This window comes from Pseudochaenichthys georgianus, chromosome 1 (assembly GCF_902827115.2).
Source record: "Pseudochaenichthys georgianus chromosome 1, fPseGeo1.2, whole genome shotgun sequence".
Lineage (NCBI taxonomy): Eukaryota > Metazoa > Chordata > Actinopteri > Perciformes > Channichthyidae > Pseudochaenichthys > Pseudochaenichthys georgianus.
In genome coordinates this window covers 44,648,498-44,671,055 of record NC_047503.1, presented here as the reverse complement: position 1 = coordinate 44,671,055, position 22,558 = coordinate 44,648,498, and the positions used below count along the sequence as shown (strand labels likewise).

General features: G+C 42.6%; 3 protein-coding genes and 1 pseudogene across 3 annotated transcripts in view; 3 read left to right on the top strand and 1 right to left on the bottom strand.

Moving 5' to 3' along the window:
• LOC117453111 (cadherin-23) overlaps nt 1-3,580 on the top strand; it is a 51,190-nt gene extending 47,610 nt beyond the window's left edge. The window contains exons 31-33 of the mRNA XM_034091986.2: nt 197-274; nt 363-399; nt 2,274-3,580. Of these exons, the coding sequence (XP_033947877.2) occupies nt 197-274; nt 363-399; nt 2,274-2,396 (238 nt within the window). The 3' untranslated portion in view covers nt 2,397-3,580. The remainder of the gene's footprint in view (nt 1-196; nt 275-362; nt 400-2,273) is intronic.
• The window catches only part of LOC117450830 (protein SPMIP3-like), a 349,252-nt gene that overhangs the window by 94,590 nt on the left and 232,104 nt on the right, over nt 1-22,558 (top strand). The gene's annotated exons all lie outside the window — the stretch shown is intronic.
• LOC117450813 (zinc-binding protein A33-like) lies at nt 11,013-12,710 on the top strand (annotated as a pseudogene).
• The window catches only part of usp34 (ubiquitin specific peptidase 34), a 95,791-nt gene continuing 89,918 nt past the window's right edge, over nt 16,686-22,558 (bottom strand). The window contains 4 exon segments of the mRNA XM_071204925.1: nt 16,686-18,295; nt 20,856-21,012; nt 21,431-21,571; nt 21,946-22,086. Of these exon segments, the coding sequence (XP_071061026.1) occupies nt 17,529-18,295; nt 20,856-21,012; nt 21,431-21,571; nt 21,946-22,086 (1,206 nt within the window). The 3' untranslated portion in view covers nt 16,686-17,528.

The following is a 22,558-nucleotide window of genomic DNA, read 5'->3' as shown; positions in this document are numbered from 1 at the left end:
AATATAACTCGACTGAAAAACCAAAAAAAAAAAAATATTAAAAAAAAGTAATAATAATAAAAAAATAATCGTTTTATTTCGATTACGTTGTTTTCGTATTCGTTGCAGGCCATAATCGTAATCGCGATTAAAATACGATTAATTGAGCAGCCCTAGTGTCCGTCACATTTCAAAATGACGACGTGTTTCCTCTCAGGTCCAAGAGGAGTCAGAAACACGAGCAGGATTCAGACAAGGAGAGCTTTGACATGGAGCGAAACGCTGAAGGTTACATGTGAGTCCTCCACCAACTCCCCGTGGTCTTCCTCACTCTTCCTCACAGCGTGCGTCTGAAGGCTTCTAATGAAATCTGTTTGTTACAGGAACAAGACTCTGAGCGGGGCGGAAGTGTCTGAACAGGTACGAAGAAGTGTCAAAGTGTCACAATATATGACGGTCAGCTTGTGATGTCATATTTCAAAGTCTTGGACATTATCCTCCATGTTACCAGGATGTCGTAGCGCTCACTGTTGGTGCGTCCGTCACATGATCAGTAATCTGGAGATGAGGACTCGCAGAGACAAAGACACATGTGATCATTAAATAGAACAGAAAACACTCTTCTTCATGTCTCTTCTACATCAACATGTGTCCTCTCTTCTTCATGTCTCTTCTACATCAACATGTGTCCCCTCTTCTTCACGTCTCTTCTACATCAACATGTGTCCCCTCTTCTTCGTGTCTCTTCTACATCAACATGTGTCCCCTCTTCTTCGTGTCTCTTCTCCATCAACATGTGTCCCCTCTTCTTCATGTCTCTTCTACATCAACATGTGTCCCCTCTTCTCCATGTCTCTTCTCCATCAACATGTGTCCCCTCTTCTTCATGTCTCTTCTACATCAACATGTGTCCCCTCTTCTTCATGTCTCTTCTACATCAACATGTGTCCCCTCTTCTTCGTGTCTCTTCTACATCAACATGTGTCCCCTCTTCTTCGTGTCTCTTCTACATCAACATGTGTCCCCTCTTCTTCGTGTCTCTTCTACATCAACATGTGTCCCCTCTTCTTCGTGTCTCTTCTACATCAACATGTGTCCCCTCTTCCTCGTGTCTCTTCTACATCAACATGTGTCCCCTCTTCTTCATGTCTCTTCTACATCAACATGTGTCCCCTCTTCCTCATGTCTCTTCTACATCAACATGTGTCCCCTCTTCTCCATGTCTCTTCTACATCAACATGTGTCCCCTCTTCTCCATGTCTCTTCCACATCAACATGTGTCCCCTCTTCTCCATGTCTCTTCTACATCAACATGTGTCCCCTCTTCTTCATGTCTCTTCTACATCAACATGTGTCCCCTCTTCTCCATGTCTCTTCTACATCAACATGTGTCCCCTCTTCTCCATGTCTCTTCTACATCAACATGTGTCCCCTCTTCTTCATGTCTCTTCCACATCAACATGTGTCCCCTCTTCTTCATGTCTCTTCTACATCAACATGTGTCCCCTCTTCTCCATGTCTCTTCTACATCAACATGTGTCCCCTCTTCTTCATGTCTCTTCCACATCAACATGTGTCCCCTCTTCTTCATGTCTCTTCTACATCAACATGTGTCCCCTCTTCTTCATGTCTCTTCTACATCAACATGTGTCCCCTCTTCTTCATGTCTCTTCTACATCAACATGTGTCCCCTCTTCTCCATGTCTCTTCCACATCAACATGTGTCCCCTCTTCTTCATGTCTCTTCTACATCAACATGTGTCCCCTCTTCTCCATGTCTCTTCTACATCAACATGTGTCCCCTCTTCTTCATGTCTCTTCTACATCAACATGTGTCCCCTCTGTGGAAAGAGACTCTGAAAAAAGATTCTCTCTGTTTTTGATCCATTTCTATAAAAACCTGTCTGAAAATGAGCTGATCAGATTTTGGCCACTTTATGATGTCATAACGATGTGTTGTCTTGTGTAACCATTAGCCAATCAGCAACCAAGGTTACCCCCCCCCCCCCCTTATCACCTGAATCTCCTCTAGAGCACCATTGAGTTCTTTGTAACCAAATCTCTCTCTGAGGGGCGTGGGGAGGGGCTCCTTACTTTCATCTAAAGTAACAGACAGAGAATCAGCTGAAACAGAGGGGATTATGGGTAATGCTGCAATGATCTGTTTGGTGTTTCAGCCAATCAGAGAGAGGCTCTGTATATATCTGAGACCTGTAATATATTGATGAAAAAAGAGTATAGCAGGGGACCTTTAAAGTATTTGATTAAATGTCCTGTACTTGTTTCATTGACAGACGAGGGAACAGGAGAAAGCAGCAGAAGACGGAGGGACGGACGGAGACAGTGTGAGGTTTAAAGCAAACGCACAGTGGAAGAACGAGGAGAGAGACGGAGAGGAAAGCAGAACCACTCTCTGATCTGAAAACAGCTGATTCACTCCTTGTCTGCAGAGCGCCAACGACATCACGACTGATAAATATATTTAAAGCCACTTTGTGTTAAAGATTAGAAACATTACAAGCCGTCTGCTTCCTAAATATTTAGACTTTTCGAGCAGTTTCAAAACACCTTGGTCCAAAGGCTGCTAATTGACGCTATCATTGATAAATGGATGTTTGAAACAGTGATGTCCATACTGAGCAAGTCCATGAAATGCTGCTGAAAGCTCTGGGAAAAGATAGTTAATTGATCCATTTTTAGATCTTACATTTATTATTGTAATGACGGACCAAATTAAAAGACAGTCAGCTTTTTAAAGTGTCAAAAAGTGGCGCTCTCCAGACAAACACAAACATCACAGCAGCAGATTTGATTGAAATCCTCTGATCAGCCTGAGCGATACGAAACAAATCTGAAAGCAGGTAAAATGTTCTCACCGCAATTCAGTTTGAAGTCGAGGGAGCTTGAGAACTAATCACTGGGTGTGTCAAACAGAGCACATGGTGTAGGCCAAACGATAGCTGGGGATTCTGGGTAGTGTAGTGTCTTCTGCCATCCTTCACTCCGAAAAAATATTTGTTTCTCCGAATCGAAGGGGAAAAATACAAAAGCATTGCACACAATTTAAACCAATCAATGTTGTGTAATTAACAAGGATAATCTGGTGTTTTTTAGTCGATGAGTAGTGCAGATATCACTGTAAAATCAATCGACAGTAAGGGGAACACTTACTTTCGGGTGTACAATTCTCCGTTATCCAATGGGAATGGACGCTCACATTGCCTTTAAGGGCAGTCGACACAAACAAATGCCGTGCTTCCATGAGCGTCAAATCCCGCCGCAGATGGGAATACATTGCAATCAGTTGAAAGCTATTTGCGTCCCTTTATGACGCTGAAGGAGCCTAGGAGCGTCACAACTGCACGCCACGGACACTGACCAAACGTCGCTCCTGGACGCTTATGGAGTGAGTGTGTTAGTTGATTCATTAAATTTACTCGATTGTATTTTGTCGTAAACTAACCAAACATGTTTATAATTTAACAAATTTCTGATGTTCAAATGTCACTCTTTATTTCCAGACAAACATTTGATCTATCTTTGCACTTTATTCGCAAAAATGTAAATAATATTTCTGGAGCTCTGTAGTAACAATGGACCATAAAACATCTGTATAATAAAACATACTTTAAATTGTATCTTTTCAAATCGTCTGCTTTTTTACTGTTTTGATTCCAGACGTGTTTCTGCTTTTACATATTTGAATGTAACACAAGTCTAGATGTAATGTAGGGAAAGTAATCAACTGAACATCAGCCATGAGTTTCTCTTAAAGGTCAGCCATCATGCTATTTATTTTTTATTTATTTTGCACACACACACACACACACACACACCCGACCAGAACATCCTGTATGTAATATACATGTGGGGGGGGGGGGGTGTTCTGATGTTCCTCACAGAAAATGAGCCAAGGCCATTGAGTGTGAGTATGACAAAATAATTGATCGTATCGTTTTGCTTTAGCTAAATAATGAAACCGGGTCCCACAGACCCGAACACCGTACAAGGGTTAAGTTTAGATTGAACACTGGTCAGATGATCAAACAGAGGAAACAAATGGGTTAAAAACATGTTTGAGTCAGAACTTGAAAGTCTTCCAGATTCCGAAGTTCATATTTCCAATATATCTGCTGGTCATAAAAACAGATGACTGCATTTCTAACTATCAATGATTAACTAGTGAAAGAGATTAGAGGGATTGAAAGAGAATTCTGACTTTGTTGAAGAGAGCCTCGACACCAGTGCACTGTGGGAGATCTCCAGCAACGCACAGTTAGAGGGCCGTAAGAGGCACACCGAGGGGAAGTCAAAGGTGAGCTGCTTCTTGAAGTCTCCTGAGCTGCCATGTGTGTTCAGAGACTTTCAGAGATCCTGAGTCTCTGAGCTGGAACCACATGGGATTAGTTTTGTATCATAAAGATGAAGCACCACTTTCTCAGAATAAAACAAAACTATGAGTTTAAAAGAAAAAAAACTGAGTCAAGCAAAATAAAATGAATTTAAAAAATAAAGCTATAAGTTGCAAACAAATCATTTGTGTAATCATGTAAACTAGTATACTAAGTATTTTTTCTTTGTTTTACTCAGTTTTTGAGTGACAGCCCAGCCCTCCAGCGATTGTACAGTGCAGGCTGCTGCGGTGCGCCAACAACACCTCCAGAAGAACCAGCATTTCAATTATTATAATACTACAAGTGAAAATAAACTAAGTATTGATCATTTGTGCTGTACTATACGGTCCGTTTCTTTATTGTGTTAAGTGAGAAGTAAAGCTGTGCTATGAAAGTTAGCTTTTGCTACCTTTAGATCCATAACAATGCAAGCTAAGTAGCCTAACAGTTAGCTACATAGCTAGCAGTGAGTGAGCGTTCAGACCAGGCCCGGCTCCAGGATGAAATTACTGAGGGGGCTGTTAAAAAATCCGAGGGGGGCGATTTTTTTTTCACAACAACGAAAAATACTGGCAATGTAATGAATTGACACACCGAGCTTTATTCCTTCTCTCTGCTCTACAATGTCTTTGCTTCTTTATTTTTACCCTTCTCGTTCTGTTCTTTGCCTCTGGTCTTTAGTAATAGATAGTAGATAGTTGATAGATAGATGGCTGCACTTTGGTTAACAGACTAACATTGATTTCCTCAATTTATAAATTGACAGGCTCTGTAATTATACCATAACCTTTTCTCCTCTATCCCTTAACTCGTCTTCCTATACAGATTTACTTACCTCTAGTCAGGATTAAAGAAACATTAATCTGGTTGATTTTTTATTTTCAGGATTGAATGTTCAAATCAAGGCCTAAAACCTGGCACTTCATAAGAAAGTGACTAATGTATAAATCAAATGTAATATTTGATCAAATACTACACCAAATGGACAGACACAGATTCAAAATAAAAATAAAGTCCCCTGGTTTGTCTCTAGAGTCTAACTGCCATGAGAAAAATCAAATCAATGTTCCAAAATCCGTCACTAGATGTCGTCATTGTACCAATACGGTTGATATAATACATAACATATTATTATTCTAGTAAAAGGGCTCGCTTTGGCAAAAACCTGATCCATACAGGCAGCCCTAAATAATAACAAGTAACCATCATGTGTGGTGCTATCTGTAGTTGTCTGTCTTATTTTTTGTTGATGTCATATTGCTTTCACCAGGGCCGGCCCTTGGCATAGGCAGTATAGGCGAATGCTAAGGGCGCATCAACCCATCGGGGCGCCGGAAATTGGGGAGAAAAATTACATCGTGTATTTTTTAGCTGCCTGGATTATAACAGACAAAGACTCATTCTGAAAACTGCACTGGAACAACATAACATCAAGGACATGGATTTCAAGTCAATATACGAAAGTAAATCAAGAAATTAAGTAAACAAGCTGATCTTCAAGTTCCTCAAAAACACTGGTCTGAGGACAAGGATTTAATATAAACATTTAATAAATCAACAGTAGGTGGCGATATATGCTCCAAGTGGAAGCGATTCGCCATTAAAGAAAAAAGAAGAAGTAGTAGAAGAAGAACTGTATATCATTTTCTCACAGGATATAGAATGAGACAACGCAGTTGTTATCCATTGTGTCTGAATGCTTCAGCTCTTCAGACCAACATAGTAAGATGTGAGCATGTTCCTAATTGTGTTGGCATGCAGCCTACTGGGTCTGGTCTGTTTAATAAAGCAAATCTGCCACTTTTAGATTGTAGAATTTGTTAAATTAAAGCAGTCTTTAATTGTTTGTCCTAAACATAGCAATATATGCTTTTGAAATGTAACATGTCTTTGAAAAAATAATAGTATACAGTTTATATTGTGCATCACCTTTAGCTTGAAAATACATAGATGTGTTTTTGTTTTATCTATAAAATAAATAAATAGACACTTTATCAATCCCAAATTGGGAACTTATTTAACAGCAGCAGTGTGTTCAGGTATTACAATATTTAAAGTTGGAATAAAGTATAAACTACACAACACAAGTCTAATGCACAGCAATCCATAAGATAAGTCCGATATGTTCATGAAAACTCCCCAGGAGACACCAGGGCTGCAGTCGGATTGTTTAAAAATCAGCTCCTAAATTCTAACCCTATCGTCTATTCCTTGACCTCTGAGTGAAACGTCACGGGGTTAAGGGATAGTGGATAGGAGAATTCAAAAGGACTTAGGAGAAGAGACTGCGGTACTTTAGAGAATCCGAATGCACTTTCACTATCCCACGTGTTTAAGATGCGCCAGCGGAGGTCCTGAATGTGCGTCTGCTGCTGTGGGGGAACTATAGTTTTCTATACAGCGGACTACAACATGGATGTTTAATAAGAACGAGGGACTACTGTGAACTCATCTAGAGACTCTGCACCGTGCTCTGATGCTGCTGCTTTATGCTTTATGAACGGGGACAACAGAGAAACATATTCTTCAGGACCAAAGCTGGAATTGAAATAAAAAAGGAAAGTGAAACTTCTGCTCGTCACCCTCTCCCTCCGGTCCACATTAATACTAATGATCCCAAAGATTGTATGAACTATGAAAAGACAAATGTATTTATTATGAACGTTAGTCCTTAACATCTATCACTGTGTATATCACCATTCAAACATCTTTTAAAAGTTGAACAAAAACCCCACACAGCTCAGTAAAGACTGTGAAATGTTGACTTTATTTGATAATTTCAGTGAAAACTAACGTTCATATTTCTCTTTTTGATTATAATACTGATGAACGTTCAAAACAAAGCACTTTGGCAACTTACCACCTATGTTTTTAAAATGCTTAATAAGCACCGTAACTTTCATGATATAATTTCTCGGTCATAATCGGTTGTTTCCGTGAACGGCCGACTGTTGAGTGACGGCACATGCTGCGGCTGCAAGGCATTGTGGGACAGCATTTTCGCTTCTCCTGTCGGTGAGGGAGGGTCCAGTGGTTCCTAAGCTAAAGGAGGTTATAAAGGAAGTTTGAAACCTCCTTTCCTATCATTCTCATCATTCTAGAGAATTCGAAACGGCACTTATCATGGCTGCCACTGAGGGGACTTCCGGGTCATTTCACTCCTTCAGGAAGGTTCCTAAGCTAAATGGACCAGTCGACTTCAGCCCAGCACTAACGTGGCCGAGTGGACACCGGAGTTTGCTGCATGAGTTGAACTGTATGATCTGTGGTGTAGTGGGTTAGAGATGTCCGATCCGATCACGTGATCGAGGATCGGAGCCGATCACGTGATCGGGGATCGGAGCCGATCACGTGATCGGGGATCGGAGCCGATCACGTGATTTCAAAAAATCGGGGATCGGGAGAAAAAATCGGGGATCGGGATTTTTTTTTTTTCTTTTTTTTTATAAAATATTTTTTTTTCTTTAATGTTACAAAACAAAAATGACCATGTTCACGTCTTAAAGTCATCCTGAGGACTTAGTTTTTGTTTAAAATTACCAACATCATGTATGTGTTGCTTTCTTTGGGCTTGTTTTCAGACCTGGTTGCTTATTCCTCTGAAATCTGACAACAGAGTGGGCGCAGTGTCTAATGGTAGCAGTAAGCTAACGAGAGGCTACGTTCAGCTGGTGACTCGGGAGCAGTGTTGGGCAAGTTACTTCCAAAAAGTAATATATTACATATTACTTATTACTCTCTTTTGAAAGTAATAAGTTACATTACAAAATTACTGTCTCTGAAATGTAATGAGTTACACTACTTTAGTTACTTTTTAGTTACTTTCACCAAAATAACCGCAAAAGAATGGCTAGGTATTTTAAATGCTGAAATGTAGTTTAGTGCAGCTCATTATACATCCAGTGAAGGGCAATGTGGTATAGCATAACAACTGTGTAGGCCCTTAAGGCTACTGACAACTTGTATTAAGTAAGTAAACAACTAACAGGACACGGAATGGGCTCTGTAGTGTTGTTTAGGCATGTGGCCGTGTGCAGGCCCGGCTCCAGAACAAAATGACTCAGGGTGCCTCTGAGGTTACAGGGGGCGCGCAATGCAGTAGTAGGTTTACATGAGCAATAGTGGCCGGCAACAGCAATGAGAAATAGCATTGATGGTCCCAATGAACAGATTATGGCATTTGTTATGTTTTGAAACCAAGCAAGTGAGAACATTTCAAGTGAGTTAAAAGTGCAATCCTGAAATATTTCATACAGTCCAAAATGGACTGTGGCAAAGAAAAGCACAAAAGCTTCAAAGCTGTAGCCTACTGATAAAACAAATGAGAACATTTTGTAAATCAAGGCAAATATTATTTGAACCAGCTCATGGTTTGAAATGGCAAACATTGAAAAGCAAAAGTATTATTAAAACCATGTAGCCTACTAAACATCACCTTGGTCCCATCATATACTCTGGGAAGAGAACATTTACTGTGCTTGAGAACTGGTATCACATCATCAGGTTGACTTTGTGACCTGGAGATCATTTCAGCTGCAACATCAGCTCGTTGATAAGCTTGGGATATGAGATCTTTTTGTAGCCATTAGTGGTGAAGGCATCTGTGCTATTGTATGCATTATTTTTGACCCAACATTTCTACAGGCATGGCCGAATATGGCACTATTTTTCACATATTCTAGCCCTTGTCTATTTGTATACCACGAGCTGCAAAATGACCGCCTAAACCCCACTGTACAGGGCGGGTACTTGTTTAGATCTACCTGGGCAGGCTCTGTGTTGCCGTGGTATCCTGGCTGGCCACCTGCGGGCCGCAGAGGGGCGGCGGTGTTTCGGGCGATGAAGAGTGCTGCTCCGGGGTTGAGGGCGGCGAGTCAGGCGGGAGTAAGCTAGTGTCCACAGCGGAGGGTCACGTGATGTCCCCATCCGACCTGTTGCTACGGTCTGCAGTAGATGCAGTGTTGCTGGCGTTTAGTGATGGTTGCTTTAACCATTTTCGTATAAATGATTATCCACAGATGTGTGTCACTGCTGTGGAAGCACTTTGGAAATGATGCACGCGCAGCGGAGCAGGTCACGCGCAGCTGACACAATTTGTTGTTGGTATTTTTCGCTCCGTTCTCTTTTTTGAACATTCAACTGCCCCGAAGATCCCGGCGCGAAGCCTGAAAGAGTAAACACCAGGTTTACTAACTCTACCCGCACAATTTGTCTGGTGTCGGAATGTCTCGCTATGTTAGTACATTGTTACAAAACAAAACACCATTAATTTCGGGTTAAAATGTGTTGTAACTGCGTTACTGAGCATTGTTAACGGGTAATGTATTACCCCACATTTCATTAGTAATGCGTTACATTACTTCGTTACAGCAAAAAGTAATATATTACTGTAACTCCGTTACTTTTTGTAACGCGTTACACCCAACACTTGCTCGGGAGTCGGGACAGAGAAAATGTCAGGAGTTTGGAAGTATTATAAAATTGAAAGCGAAGGCAGTGTAACAGCCAGATGCAATGTTTGCAAGGCGGAGGTTCCGCGTGGTGGAAAGAACAGAGCTACGTTCAACACGACCAATCTAATACACCACCTGAGAAACAAACACCAACAACAGCACGGCGAGTACACAGCGGCCACTCGGGGAACGGCACTGAAACAACCGACACTTTCAGAGACTTTTAAAAGGAAAGAGAAACTGCCCCAGAACAGAGAAAAGGCCAAAAAAATAACAGCCAAGATAGCTGAATTCATCGCGTTGGATGACCAGCCGTTATCTGTTACTTTTTTTTTCTCTTAATGCATTGCATAAAGATCGGATCGGGAAAAATCGGTATCGGCAGATTGTCAAAATCAAATGATCGGAATCGGATCGGGAGCAAAAAAAGGTGATCGGGACATCCCTAGTAGTGGGCTGTCACTCAAAAACTGAGTAGCCAATGGGAATGCACCCCTGAAAGTCACGCCTACCTGGGACGTTTTGTGTCAAAAATCGAAAACAAAAATGAGAGGAGCGCAAAAGAGAGAGCTGAGAGCAAAAGTCTGATCATTGAGAAACAAGAAACAAGAACTGCAAACAGAAACCTATGTTAAAACAAAGAAAAAATACTTTTTTACACAGATTCCACAAATGATTTTGTTTGCAACTCATAGTTTTATTTTTGAAATTTATTTATTTTGCTTGACTCCGTTTTTTTTTTTTTTTAAACTCAAAGTTTTGCTTTATTTCTGAGAAAGTGTTGCTTTATCTTTATGATACAAAACTAATCCCATACTACCCACAGCTTCTGTTCGAGCTGCTTGCAGACATTCTGGGAACAAAGTAAGAACACAAAACTGTGCACTTCAAACTTTGATATATGAGCTTTTTCCTTTTTATCACATTGTTGTTTTTTTAAACGTATTAAATCTAATGTGTTTGTCTTCCAACAGATAGGCCTACCTGGACAAAGTCATCGTCCTGAACTGAACACCAAAGTACATTTCCCTCTGAAAGACATCCTGCCTCCATCTGCTGGTGAATAAATGACATAGCAGCATTTCCTGATGGTGATAATTCACCCTGAGACGGAGGGCAGAGAAAACGAAAGAGGATTTTGACATCGTTGAAGAGCTGAGGACGCCATTACAGGGTGTGGGATCTCTGCTGCGAGACACGTTTGGAGTATATTTGGGGGAGAAGAGGAGAGACTTTGGAAGTTGGTGAGTCCTGTTGAAAATAACTTTAATATCAAATGGCTGAGAAAATCGTTCTTGTTGAAAGTTACCTGAGCTGCCATGTGTGCTCAGAGACTTTCAGAGATCCCGTGTCTCTGGGCTGCAACCACAGCTTCTGTTCGAGCTGCCTGCAGACATTCTGGGAACAAAGTAAGAACAAAAACTGTCCCATTTGTAAAAGAAAATCTTCTAAAGATGTTCCTTGGGTGAACTTTACAATGAAGGAGCTGGCTGACTCCTTTGCTGAGAGACAGAAAGCTGGATCATCTGAGACAGAGAAAGGAGAGGTAGGTGGAGGTGGTGTGTAGTAAACATCCAGAAGAGCCTAGATTGTTCTGTAAGGATGAAGAGAGAGCTGTGTGTCCTGTCTGTGAGTTCTCTCTCCACCGGAGTCACGAGGTGGTTCCTGTAGAACAAGCAGTCCGTGAGCTGAAGGACCTGCTGAAATCTGACTTAGAGTCTCTGCAGGACAAGAGGGACACATACAAAGGAGTGGAGGAAACATACAAGGAAGTGATTCAAGTGTCCGAGAAGCAGCTGCTGTCCACAGAGAGGCAGATCAGAGCAGAAGTTCATCAAGCTCCACCAGTTCCTGAAAGAGAAGAGGAGTCCAGACTGGCAGCTCTGAGGGAGGAAGAGGAGCTGAAGGGGGAAGACGATCAGCAGAGAGATGAAGAGCATTCAGGAGCACATCTCCTCTCTGTCACACAGCATCTCTGCTGTTGAAGAAGAGCTGCAGAAACACAACGGGGCCCTTCCTCAGCAGCTATAAAGCCACTCGGAGCAGAAGCCAGAGTCCAGAGCGCACTGTCAGACCCACAGCTGCTCTCAGGAGCGCTGACAGATGTGGCCAAACACCTGGGCAACCTGTCCTTCAGAGTCTGGGAGAAGATGAAGGACCAGGTCCACTTCAGTCCCGTCATTCTGGACCCAAACACTGCACACAGCCGGCTCTCTCTGTTCTGACGATCTGGACCAGTGTGAGGCGTTGGAGACACAGATCAGCAGCTTCCTGGTAATCCAGAGAGATTCACTAACGGTGCTACTGTTCTGGGCTCTGAGGGCTTCAGCTCAGGGAGACACAGCTGGGAGGTGGAGGTGGGAGATCATCCTGACGGCTTATAGGTTTGACTAAAGAGTCAGCTGACAGGAAGGGAGAGAGAGACGTGCCTCACCAGAATATGGAAATCTGGTGTGTTAATACATCGCAGTGGGAAAATACAGTAATGGTGCTGGTAAGACTGTCAGAGTGGAGAAGAATCTCCAGAGGATCAGAGTCCAGCTGGACTATGACCGGGGGAGGTTGTCCTTCTACGCCCCTGAAGACATGACTCCCATCTGCAACTCACAGAGACACTTTCACTGAGAAAACTCTTCCCATATTTCAATATTGGAAAAGCTGGTGATGCTAAAACTGCTGATATCAAAATCTGTCAAACGTGAGATTCCTCTGCGACGCTCAGGAGTAGTGCTGCGTACCTGGACTCACATTCAGGTTCAGGTCCGGACTCAAGTCCAGAGGTTGAGGTTCAGGTCCGGACGTGAAGCCATGGCTTGTGTCAAGTTGTGTGAGTAACTAAAGTGAATTTATTGTGAGCTAATTATCAATTGAAAATTAACTCATAATCAACGTCAAATTCAAAACTCGTCAGGTTTATTGTGCTCCCTTCCCAACTTGTGTCTACATTCTCTACAAAGTACAAATGTAAAAAAAACGTTTTTGCACACTTAGTCTACAAATGACTTATGACAGCAACTACAGTGAACTACTACAAAGTTCAAACATTTATTTCATGACTTCGTCTGTCTAGATCCTTTTGAAATAATCAAGGTAAAAAACAACAGATGATAATCAGAATTTAATTTGTGTCTGTAAGATTTTAAATGTTCAGATTTGATCATGTTTTATTTACAGAGTTTTACTCAGTCTCAGTGCAGCAAAAACAAATGTTCATTTTTATATACTTTATTATAATAATAATAATAATTCCTTACATTATTATAGCGCTTTTCCAGATGCTCAAAGCGCTTTACAAATACACATTACACATATTTGTTATACATGCAATGGTCACTGTGGACAATACCCACAGGAGCAAGTTCAGATGAAGTGTCTTGCCCAAGGACACACCGGCCTGACGCAGTGGCGGCAGGAGCGGGTTTCGAACTGGAGTTCCCCAGCACCCCTTGATCAGATGCACACACCACTGCGCCACCCGTCCCTGGTATAATGGGTTTATAGCTTTTAAAGTCATGGGATTGTTTGATTATGTTTTTTGTGGATTCTTGGCTTTTAAGAAATGTATTCATTTTGTATGTCGTGCTGAAACTTCATGAAATCAACAAAATGTGTTTGAATTATGTTTAGATATGGATATATTGTTTTACTCTCCAGGGGCAAGTCATTTAATACTTCTATTTCATTCTTTCATTGTTGCAATGTTTCTTTGTGACGCTTTCCGGACTGTATGCATGGACAATAACATGTATTGTGATTGAAAATGTCATTTCTTTTATCAACCTGAAAGGAATCCCAGCTGTAGAATGAAGTTGAGTATTTGTAATGCTGCTTCAGATATCTTATGATTCAATAACCAGCAGTTTGATGCAGAAATGCGTCTCTGAACTTGATATTGGTTTCTTCAGGTGATTCTGTGACAAATTACAAATATAAATGACAATTGTACAATAAACTATAATATAAATAAATAATTCTTAATGATTTAATCTCTTCTTATTGTTTGCATTGCATTCTTCAAACATCTGTTTTAAACCGTTAATTGACAGCCAAACTCATTAAATCTATATTTCCTTTTGTGAGAGTCATGTTGTGAACCTGGTGTAAACAAAGAAGCTCCCACCCTGATGAAGGAGGCTCAGCAGAAAACATGAGGTAAAGCATGGCATACCGGAGCTGTGCCACGTGTTTGATTCACATTTACCTTTCTCCAACTCCACTGCAGCATTATAACATACAAAGTAGCTTCACAATTAAAAAGAGTAATGCATTACAATCATTTCCTGCTAAATACATATTTATTCACTTTGATACTCTGTCTTCATTTACTTCAAATCCCAATGATCCAGTTGTTGATCAGCTGTGTTATTTAAAGGTCACCTATCATGGTATTTTTAGGCAATAGCATAGGTCTCAGATATATAAGAATATATAAAAAACATGTCTATGAAGTGTTTTGCTCAAAATACCAAACAGATCACCCATTCTAGCCATGCCTCATATCCCTCTGTTTCACTTCCTGTTTCAAAAGTAATGATTTGGGGGATAAAGCTTTAAAAAAAAAAAAAAAAGTGATATAAAAAAAGAGGGGCGGAGCTTATGCGGGACCCGGCAGCTACTGTCCAAACTAAATGCTGCCGTGATGAAACGCCATATCATGGATTATCAAGGATCCTCTCTGAAACAGTCTGGAGCTCAAAGGCTTTCTCTCTTGCCGGTTATACCACAAGGTGAGTTCCTTTCTACTTCCTGCTTCTTCACACACATGCTCTCCAGTACAGGTTAGCTCTGAGTGTTAGCGATGCTAATGTAAACACCGACCATATTACGTCCAAAACAGTCGGGCATTGTTTCTGATAGCGACTTTCTGATTGGGCCGTGGGTCCACATTTCAGATATTAGCTACGTCGTATCGGACGCAAATCTGGATCAGCTCCGTTGTAGAGATTTGAGTACGGAGGAAAAGAGAGAGGGTTTTATTTCCTGACGCTGCGTGAGTTCCCTGACACACCGGGGACATATTTATGTATAAAAGACATGAAAAAGTGCATTTTGCATGATACAGTAGGTCCCCTTTAAAGTAAGATTTATTGCCGTTTTTTTCACTTAATCTAGCTAGGTGAACATGGTTTATATAAACAGTAAACTAGTATTTCCCCTTTAACTTTTTTTTTTATAATTCACTTGCCTTAAACATTACAATTTACTTTTATAATTTAGTTTTTAATCAATTAACCTAGCTTGAAGACAAACTGTATATTTATATATATACTGTGAGGTTCGAGAAAGCATAATAGCATTTAATAAATATATTAATCATGCAAAATGCACCTTTGTACGTATTTTATACATGAATATGTGTCCCCGGTGTGTCGGGGAACTCACCAAGTGTCAGAAAACATCTCTTTTCCTCCATACCCAAAATCTCTAAAAACGGGGCTACAACGGATCTGTTACAGACTGATATAGATTTGAAAATAGTCTGATGTCAGAGCTCCGCTTATATGGCCAACTCTCCACCAATCAGGGGAATGAGAGGTTGCCGTGGCATGGTAACATGACGCTCGTAACTCGGCCCCCTCCTTTGCAGGGGGGCGTGGTCAGCTGCAGCTCATGCAGAGACCGGGTGGAGGAGAGGAAAATAGAGCAAAATGAGGCATGGCTAAAATGCATGATGTTTGGTATTTTGAAAAAGAAAACGTATAAATATACCTTATACAGGTATGGCCCTACAAGATATTTTTCACATATAGCATGATAGGTCTCCTTTAAATTAAGTGGTAAACCTGTCATGAGCCGCCCCCACACCAGTGATATAAATAAAAGTTTGGTACTTACATCTCCTCTGCAGAAACGTTGAAGCTGGTGTAAACATCTGGAAGCTGAAAACAATTTACTTCAATCTTTCATAAGAGGCCCTGTTCTCTCTGTTTGGGGCGTTCCTCTCCTGGAGTGTCATATAGGTTTCAGTGCATGTGAATGGTCTCAGAGGCTCACATCCTTGTGTTCCTCCAGAGGGAGTTTCTCTCCTGCCTGAAACACCTCCATTTGTTTACTTCTGTAACATAAGCCGCTTTCACACCAAGTACTTTGCCGTACTTAGTCACCAGCACTTAGTCCCGCCGAACTCTTTAGTCCTAGTAAATCGCGTTCACACCGGAATAAAGTCCCTGAGGGAGGATTAGGCAAATGAAGCCGCTGACATCACTTCTTCTTCTTCTGCTTCTGCTTTGGGTTTACTGGCAGGCCGCAAACAACTTCGCAGCGTATACTGCGCCCAAAGTCCCCCGGGTAAATCGGCAGAAGCGCCGACACCTCCTCATCACTCCACCGATTCCACGTTTTTATTTTGTGTTGCCATAAATTAGTCACTCTCCGTTGGTGCACTGGGCTAATGCTATTAATGCTAATGCTAATAATGCTAATGCGAGCAAATAAAATGCCGGCTTCACAAAACGTTTTGGGAGTTTTAAGGGGCGTGGTTTGCAATCCGCCCAGCCAATCAGAAATGGGAACCTTTTTCTCCCATGAAATACCTGCTCTCTAGCAGGGACGGAAAAGGTTCTCATGAACTAAGTTCTAGTTGCAGATATTTTTGGTGTGAACGCAAATTCCCAAGAACTATCGGAGCTATTCCTGGGAAAAGTACTCCGGTGTGAAAAGCGCCTATTGTGACATCACTATGCAACATCTGCGCTTCTTTGGCCAGCGCTCCAACACATTGAACATTAAAGCATGGAAACATATCACAGGAAATACAGGAAATCTGAACCTGAAGTTAAGCAGAGAACGACCCCTTTAAACAAACACTGAGGAAATAAAGAAACCCTCACAGCTTCAGATGGATTTCAGTTCATAATCCTTCATATTAAAACTGTTTTTATTCATTTATTCTCTATTAAAATAAAATCAGAAGAAGATCAGAGCACAGCAGAAGAAGCGAAACAGATTATGGAATGTATTTCAGTAAACAAAATAAAAGCTCCAGCTGGTCCAACATGGGGGGGCTTTATTACAACCACAGTCAAATAAAGCACCGCTTTTATATATTCATATATATATAAAGATATTTATATATATATTTATATAGTTTTCATATACACCTTCAGGCAATGACTAGAGAGGATTCTTTACAGAATCAAGTTTCTTGTGGTTCTCTTAATTTACAGGTAAACTTAGTTTCTGGATATTTAAACCACAGAAAGAGTCAAGGCAACTTTCACCTGCCTCGTTCATAAAGTACAAAACTGGCACAGAGAACGACCATTTTTATACACAGTAAAAATGCCATAAAATTAAATTACATACAGGAGACAAAAGTTCTGTAAACCTTTCCCCGTTACAGCAAACCTCAAACAAACAAATCATTTCCAAAACAAATTCAAATCAGTATAAAACACGCAAAAAAAAACAACGAAACGTTTCTTTTTTTGCCCTTTGAAAAAAATGTGCTGTAGCTTTTGAACGACTTTCTATTTTCAAACGGGGAGCGCGTGAAGTTTTAAAGAGCGAAACACGGCGGGCGCCACTGAAGCTGGATAACCGAGCGACTGAACATCAGCAGCGCGGGAACAGCGGGAAGTAAAACAGGGAAAAAAACGGAAACGTTTTTTTCTTCCTCTGAGCAGAAAAGTCAGATTTCCAGACAGGAAGAGAGAAAAGGGGGAGGAGTTTAAGATCTCATGACGGCGGTGAGGTGATGATGTCATGAAGTGGGCGGGCCTTTAACAGACAGTTTGGTAACTATGGCGATGGTGGCCTCCACCGTCCTGTACAGCATGTCCAGCATGTCGGGGGGGGAGGAGGCGCCCGGGAACGCCTGCGGGGAGGAAGAGGAGGAGGGGGCGGGGCCTATGCAGCCCTCTGGCCCCTCCCCCACAAGCCCAAGGGATGATGGGAAGGCGGCGGCACTGTCCTCAGGAAGGGGCAGGGCTAAGCTGGTCTTAGATCCCGCCTCCTTCTCTTCCTGCCCCTCCTCTGATTGGCCCTCGCCTCTCCTCCCCTCTTCCTCATCATCATTGTGTCTCTCAGGCTCCTCCCCCGCCTCCTGAAGCAGGGACGATGAAGAGGAGGAGAATGAAGAGGAAGACGACGACGAAGACGCCTCCATCTTCTCCTCTTTGGGGGAGGAGTCCATGTTGTTGCCCGAGGAGGAGGCCGTGGGGGGTCCGGGCTCGGGAGAGGGGGGGTCCTGCTCCGTGCCGGGGTCGATGAGGGAGGAGGAGTCTCTCGTCTCCGTGTCCGACGTCAGAGCCTCCTGCTGCTCGGGCTTCACCTCGCTGCAGGGGGGGAGGGAGGAGGAGGTGGAGGGTAGGGAGGAGGAGGTGGAGGGTAGGGAGGAGGAGGTAGGAGGGAGGGAGGAAGAGGTGGAGGGGAGGGAGGAAGAGGTGGAGGGGAGGGAGGGAGGAGCCGTCTCCCCCCCTTCACTGCTCACCCTGCGACGTTTCACTGGAGTCGCTCCCTCCTCCTCGGCTGCAACACAGAGGAGAAAACATGTTAGAGCCGAGCGGATCTGGTTTAACAGTTTCTCATCTTTTTAAAAAGGTCCCTATTTTACTGTTTCTCATCAAGATATCACAGGTCTCAGATATATACAGAACCTGTCTCTGATTGGCTCACCAAACAGATCATTGCAGCATTACCCATAATCCCCTCTGTTTCAGCCCTGTTTCCAAAGTGCTGATTCTCTGTCTGTTACTTTAGATGAAAATAAGGAGCCCCTCCCCACGCCCCTCTGAGAGACATTTGGTTACAAAGAACTCAATGGTGCTCTAGAGGAGATTCAGGTGATAAGGGGGGGGGGGGGTACCTTGGTTGCTGATTGGCTAATGGCTACACAAGACAACACATCGTTATGACATCACAAAGTGGCCAAAATCTGATCAGCTCATTTTCAGACAGGTTTTTATAGAAATGGATCAAAAAGAGAGAAACTTTGTTCCTGAAACTTTCAGAGTCTCTTTACACAGAGGGGACACATGTTGATGTAGAAGAGACATGGAGAAGAGGGGACACATGTTGATGTAGAAGAGACATGGAGAAGAGGGGACACATGTTGATGTAGAAGAGACATGAAGAAGAGGGGACACATGTTGATGTAGAAGAGACATGAAGAAGAGGGGACACATGTTGATGTAGAAGAGACATGAAGAAGAGGGGACACATGTTGATGTAGAAGAGACATGAAGAAGAGGGGACACATGTTGATGTAGAAGAGACACGAGGAAGAGGGGACACGTGTTGATGTAGAAGAGACATGAAGAAGAGGGGACACGTGTTGATGTAGAAGAGACACGGAGAAGAGGGGACACGTGTTGATGTAGAAGAGACACGGAGAAGAGGGGACACATGTTGATGTAGAAGAGACATGAAGAAGAGGGGACACGTGTTGATGTAGAAGAGACATGAAGAAGAGGGGACACATGTTGATGTAGAAGAGACACGAGGAAGAGGGGACACGTGTTGATGTAGAAGAGACACGAAGAAGAGGGGACACGTGTTGATGTAGAAGAGACACGGAGAAGAGGGGACACGTGTTGATGTAGAAGAGACACGGAGAAGAGGGGACACGTGTTGATGTAGAAGAGACACGAAGAAGAGGGGACACATGTTGATGTAGAAGAGACACGGAGAAGAGGGGACACATGTTGATGTAGAAGAGACACGAAGAAGAGGGGACACATGTTGATGTAGAAGAGACATGAAGAAGAGGGGACACATGTTGATGTAGAAGAGACATGAAGAAGAGGGGACACATGTTGTAGAAGAGACATGAAGAAGAGGGGACACATGTTGATGGAGAAGAGACATGAAGAAGAGGGGACACATGTTGATGTAGAAGAGACATGAAGAAGAGGGGACACATGTTGATGTAGAAGAGACATGAAGAAGAGGGGACACATGTTGATGTAGAAGAGACATGAAGAAGAGGGGACACATGTTGATGTAGAAGAGACATGAAGAAGAGGGGACACATGTTGATGTAGAAGAGACATGGAGAAGAGGGGGACACATGTTGATGTAGAAGAGACGTGAAGAAGAGGGGACACATGTTGATGTAGAAGAGACGTGAAGAAGAGGGGACACATGTTGATGTAGAAGAGACATGAAGAAGAGGGGACACATGTTGATGTAGAAGAGACATGAAGAAGAGGGGACCACATGTTGATGAAGAAGAGACATGAAGAAGAGGGGACACATGTTGATGGTAGAAGAGACATGAAGAAGAGGGGACACATGTTGATGTAGAAGAGACATGAAGAAGAGGGGACACATGTTGATGTAGAAGAGACATGGAGAAGAGGGGACACATGTTGATGTAGAAGAGACATGAAGAAGAGGGGACACATGTTGATGAAGAAGAGACATGAAGAAGAGGAGACACATGCTGATGTAGAAGAGACATGAAGAAGAAGGGACACATGTTGATGTAGAAGAGACATGAAGAAGAGGGGACACATGTTGATGTAGAAGAGACATGAAGAAGAGGGGACACATGTTGATGTAGAAGAGACACGGAGAAGAGGGGACACATGTTGATGTAGAAGAGGGGACACATGTTGATGTAGAAGAGACACGGAGAAGAGGGGACACATGTTGATGTAGAAGAGGGGACACATGTTGATGTAGAAGAGGGGACACATGTTGATGTAGAAGAGACACGGAGAAGAGGGGACACATGTTGATGTAGAAGAGGGGACACATGTTGATGTAGAAGAGACACGGAGAAGAGGGGACACATGTTGATGTAGAAGAGGGGACACATGTTGATGTAGAAGAGACACGAAGAAGAGGAATCGTACATCCTGTCATGTACACAGCTACAGTTATTTGTTATCATGTGTACTCTGATATTGATTAAGAGTACATTTAGGATTTTCCCAACACGTGTGTGTGTGTGTGTGTGTGTGTGTGTGTGTGTGTGTGTGTGTGTGTGTGTGGTGTGTGTGTGTGGTGTGTGTGTGTGTGTGTGTGTGTGTGTGTGTGTGTGTGTGTGTGTGTGTGTGTGTGTGTGTGTGTGTGTGTGTTGTACCTTTGGCCTTGTGCTCCTTGGCCTCCAGCTCCAGGGCGCTGCGCTGCTGCACACACACTCTGCATCGAGCCAGCAGCTCCTGCAGGGCGGGGCCCAGCGCCGGGTCCACGGCCTGGGGGGGGGAGACGGAGAGCAGCAGCACCAACGCCCTCAGGTCCTGGAACAAGATCCACCCAAGACAAGATAAGAAGGACTGTATTGATCACAATGTGGGAAATGTTTGCGTCGCGGCAGCATCAAAGACGGGAGAAATCCAAAGACTAGAAATAAACAATCCAAAATGTAAACGTCTGAATTAGAAATGAAATAGCAACATGAAAACACTTTCCAAATCAAAACATAGATATCAGACTTCACTGTCGACACAGCATGATCTCCTCTCAGTGTCCTTTTCTTTTATTTCATATCATAAATAACAATAAATATTCTGTGGTTTATATGAAACTCTTTGCCTGGGCACTTTTGATCCTTAGTTTTAGGAGAATAAAGGTGTGTGTGTGTGTGTGTGTGTGTGTGTGTGTGTGTGTGTGTGTGTGTGTGTGTGTGTGTGTGTGTGTGTGTGTGTGTGTTCGTACAGCGTTCAGCAGGCCGCTGGTCTTGCTGAGCTCCAGGCGGTGAGCGATGAGTTCTGGCTGCAGGCTGCTCTGCTCGCTCAGCAGGTTCGTCACCAACACACTGATCAGGTTAGAGCAGCTGGGCCCCGACAGCACCTGCACCTACACACACACACACACACACACAACGATTTATTTTTACAAGGCACCATCACAAATGTTTAAATGTATATATTGTTACATAATTTGCTAACACACAATATACCAATTTTGTGCATTTACAAATTAAACTCCTATTTCAAACGTGCGGTAGTGCAGCCTCTTGTGGTCAACATGAGTATTACAACAACAAACACTTTTGATTTCTCTTAAGAACCTTTTCCTAATACCGTACTTTTCGGACTATAAGCCGCGACTTTTTCCCCCATTTTTGTTGTACAGCTAACGGCCACTAGGGAACCTCCTAAATCTATGGATTTTACAGGCTGGAAAAGTGACTACAAAGCAGACCGAATTGCTCCCAGTGCAGCTCGTACCTTGTGCAGGAAGCATGTGAGGAAGGAGTACGCCACGTTGTTGTTGAGGAACGTCCTCTCGTCCATCAGGATGCACTTGATGTACTCGCTGAAGGCCGGGTCCTCGCACAGCAGCTTCACACACGTCTTAGCCAGAGCCGACTGAAGGAGACAGAGAAACAACGACGTCAGAAACTCTGGAGCTGCGGCCAATCAATCGGCTGGATGTCTCAACAGCGTATGAAAAAACGGTAGTTGACAAAAAATAAAAGATACAGACAGAAAGATGGGTGAGAAACGCAATGTGTCATCGATTAAAGTGAATATAATGAAATAGAATCAATTAAACCACAAAACTTGGAGATGGGGGATATTCTGAGAAAAAATCTGAATCTAAAAGTGATAGATTTTAGTAGAAAAAAACTCAGATAATCCATGAGATTTAGGAAGTACATTTACAAAAATGAAAAGCACAAATGGACATGTTCTGAAATAATAGAGTCATATCGTTTGGAGAAATGTTCTACGATTAAAGTGAAGACATCAGGACGGAACTCATGAAAGTAGTTTCTATCAGTTTTTGACTTCATATTACATATATTTTGTAAATGTTGTGTACATACAATGGCCCTCG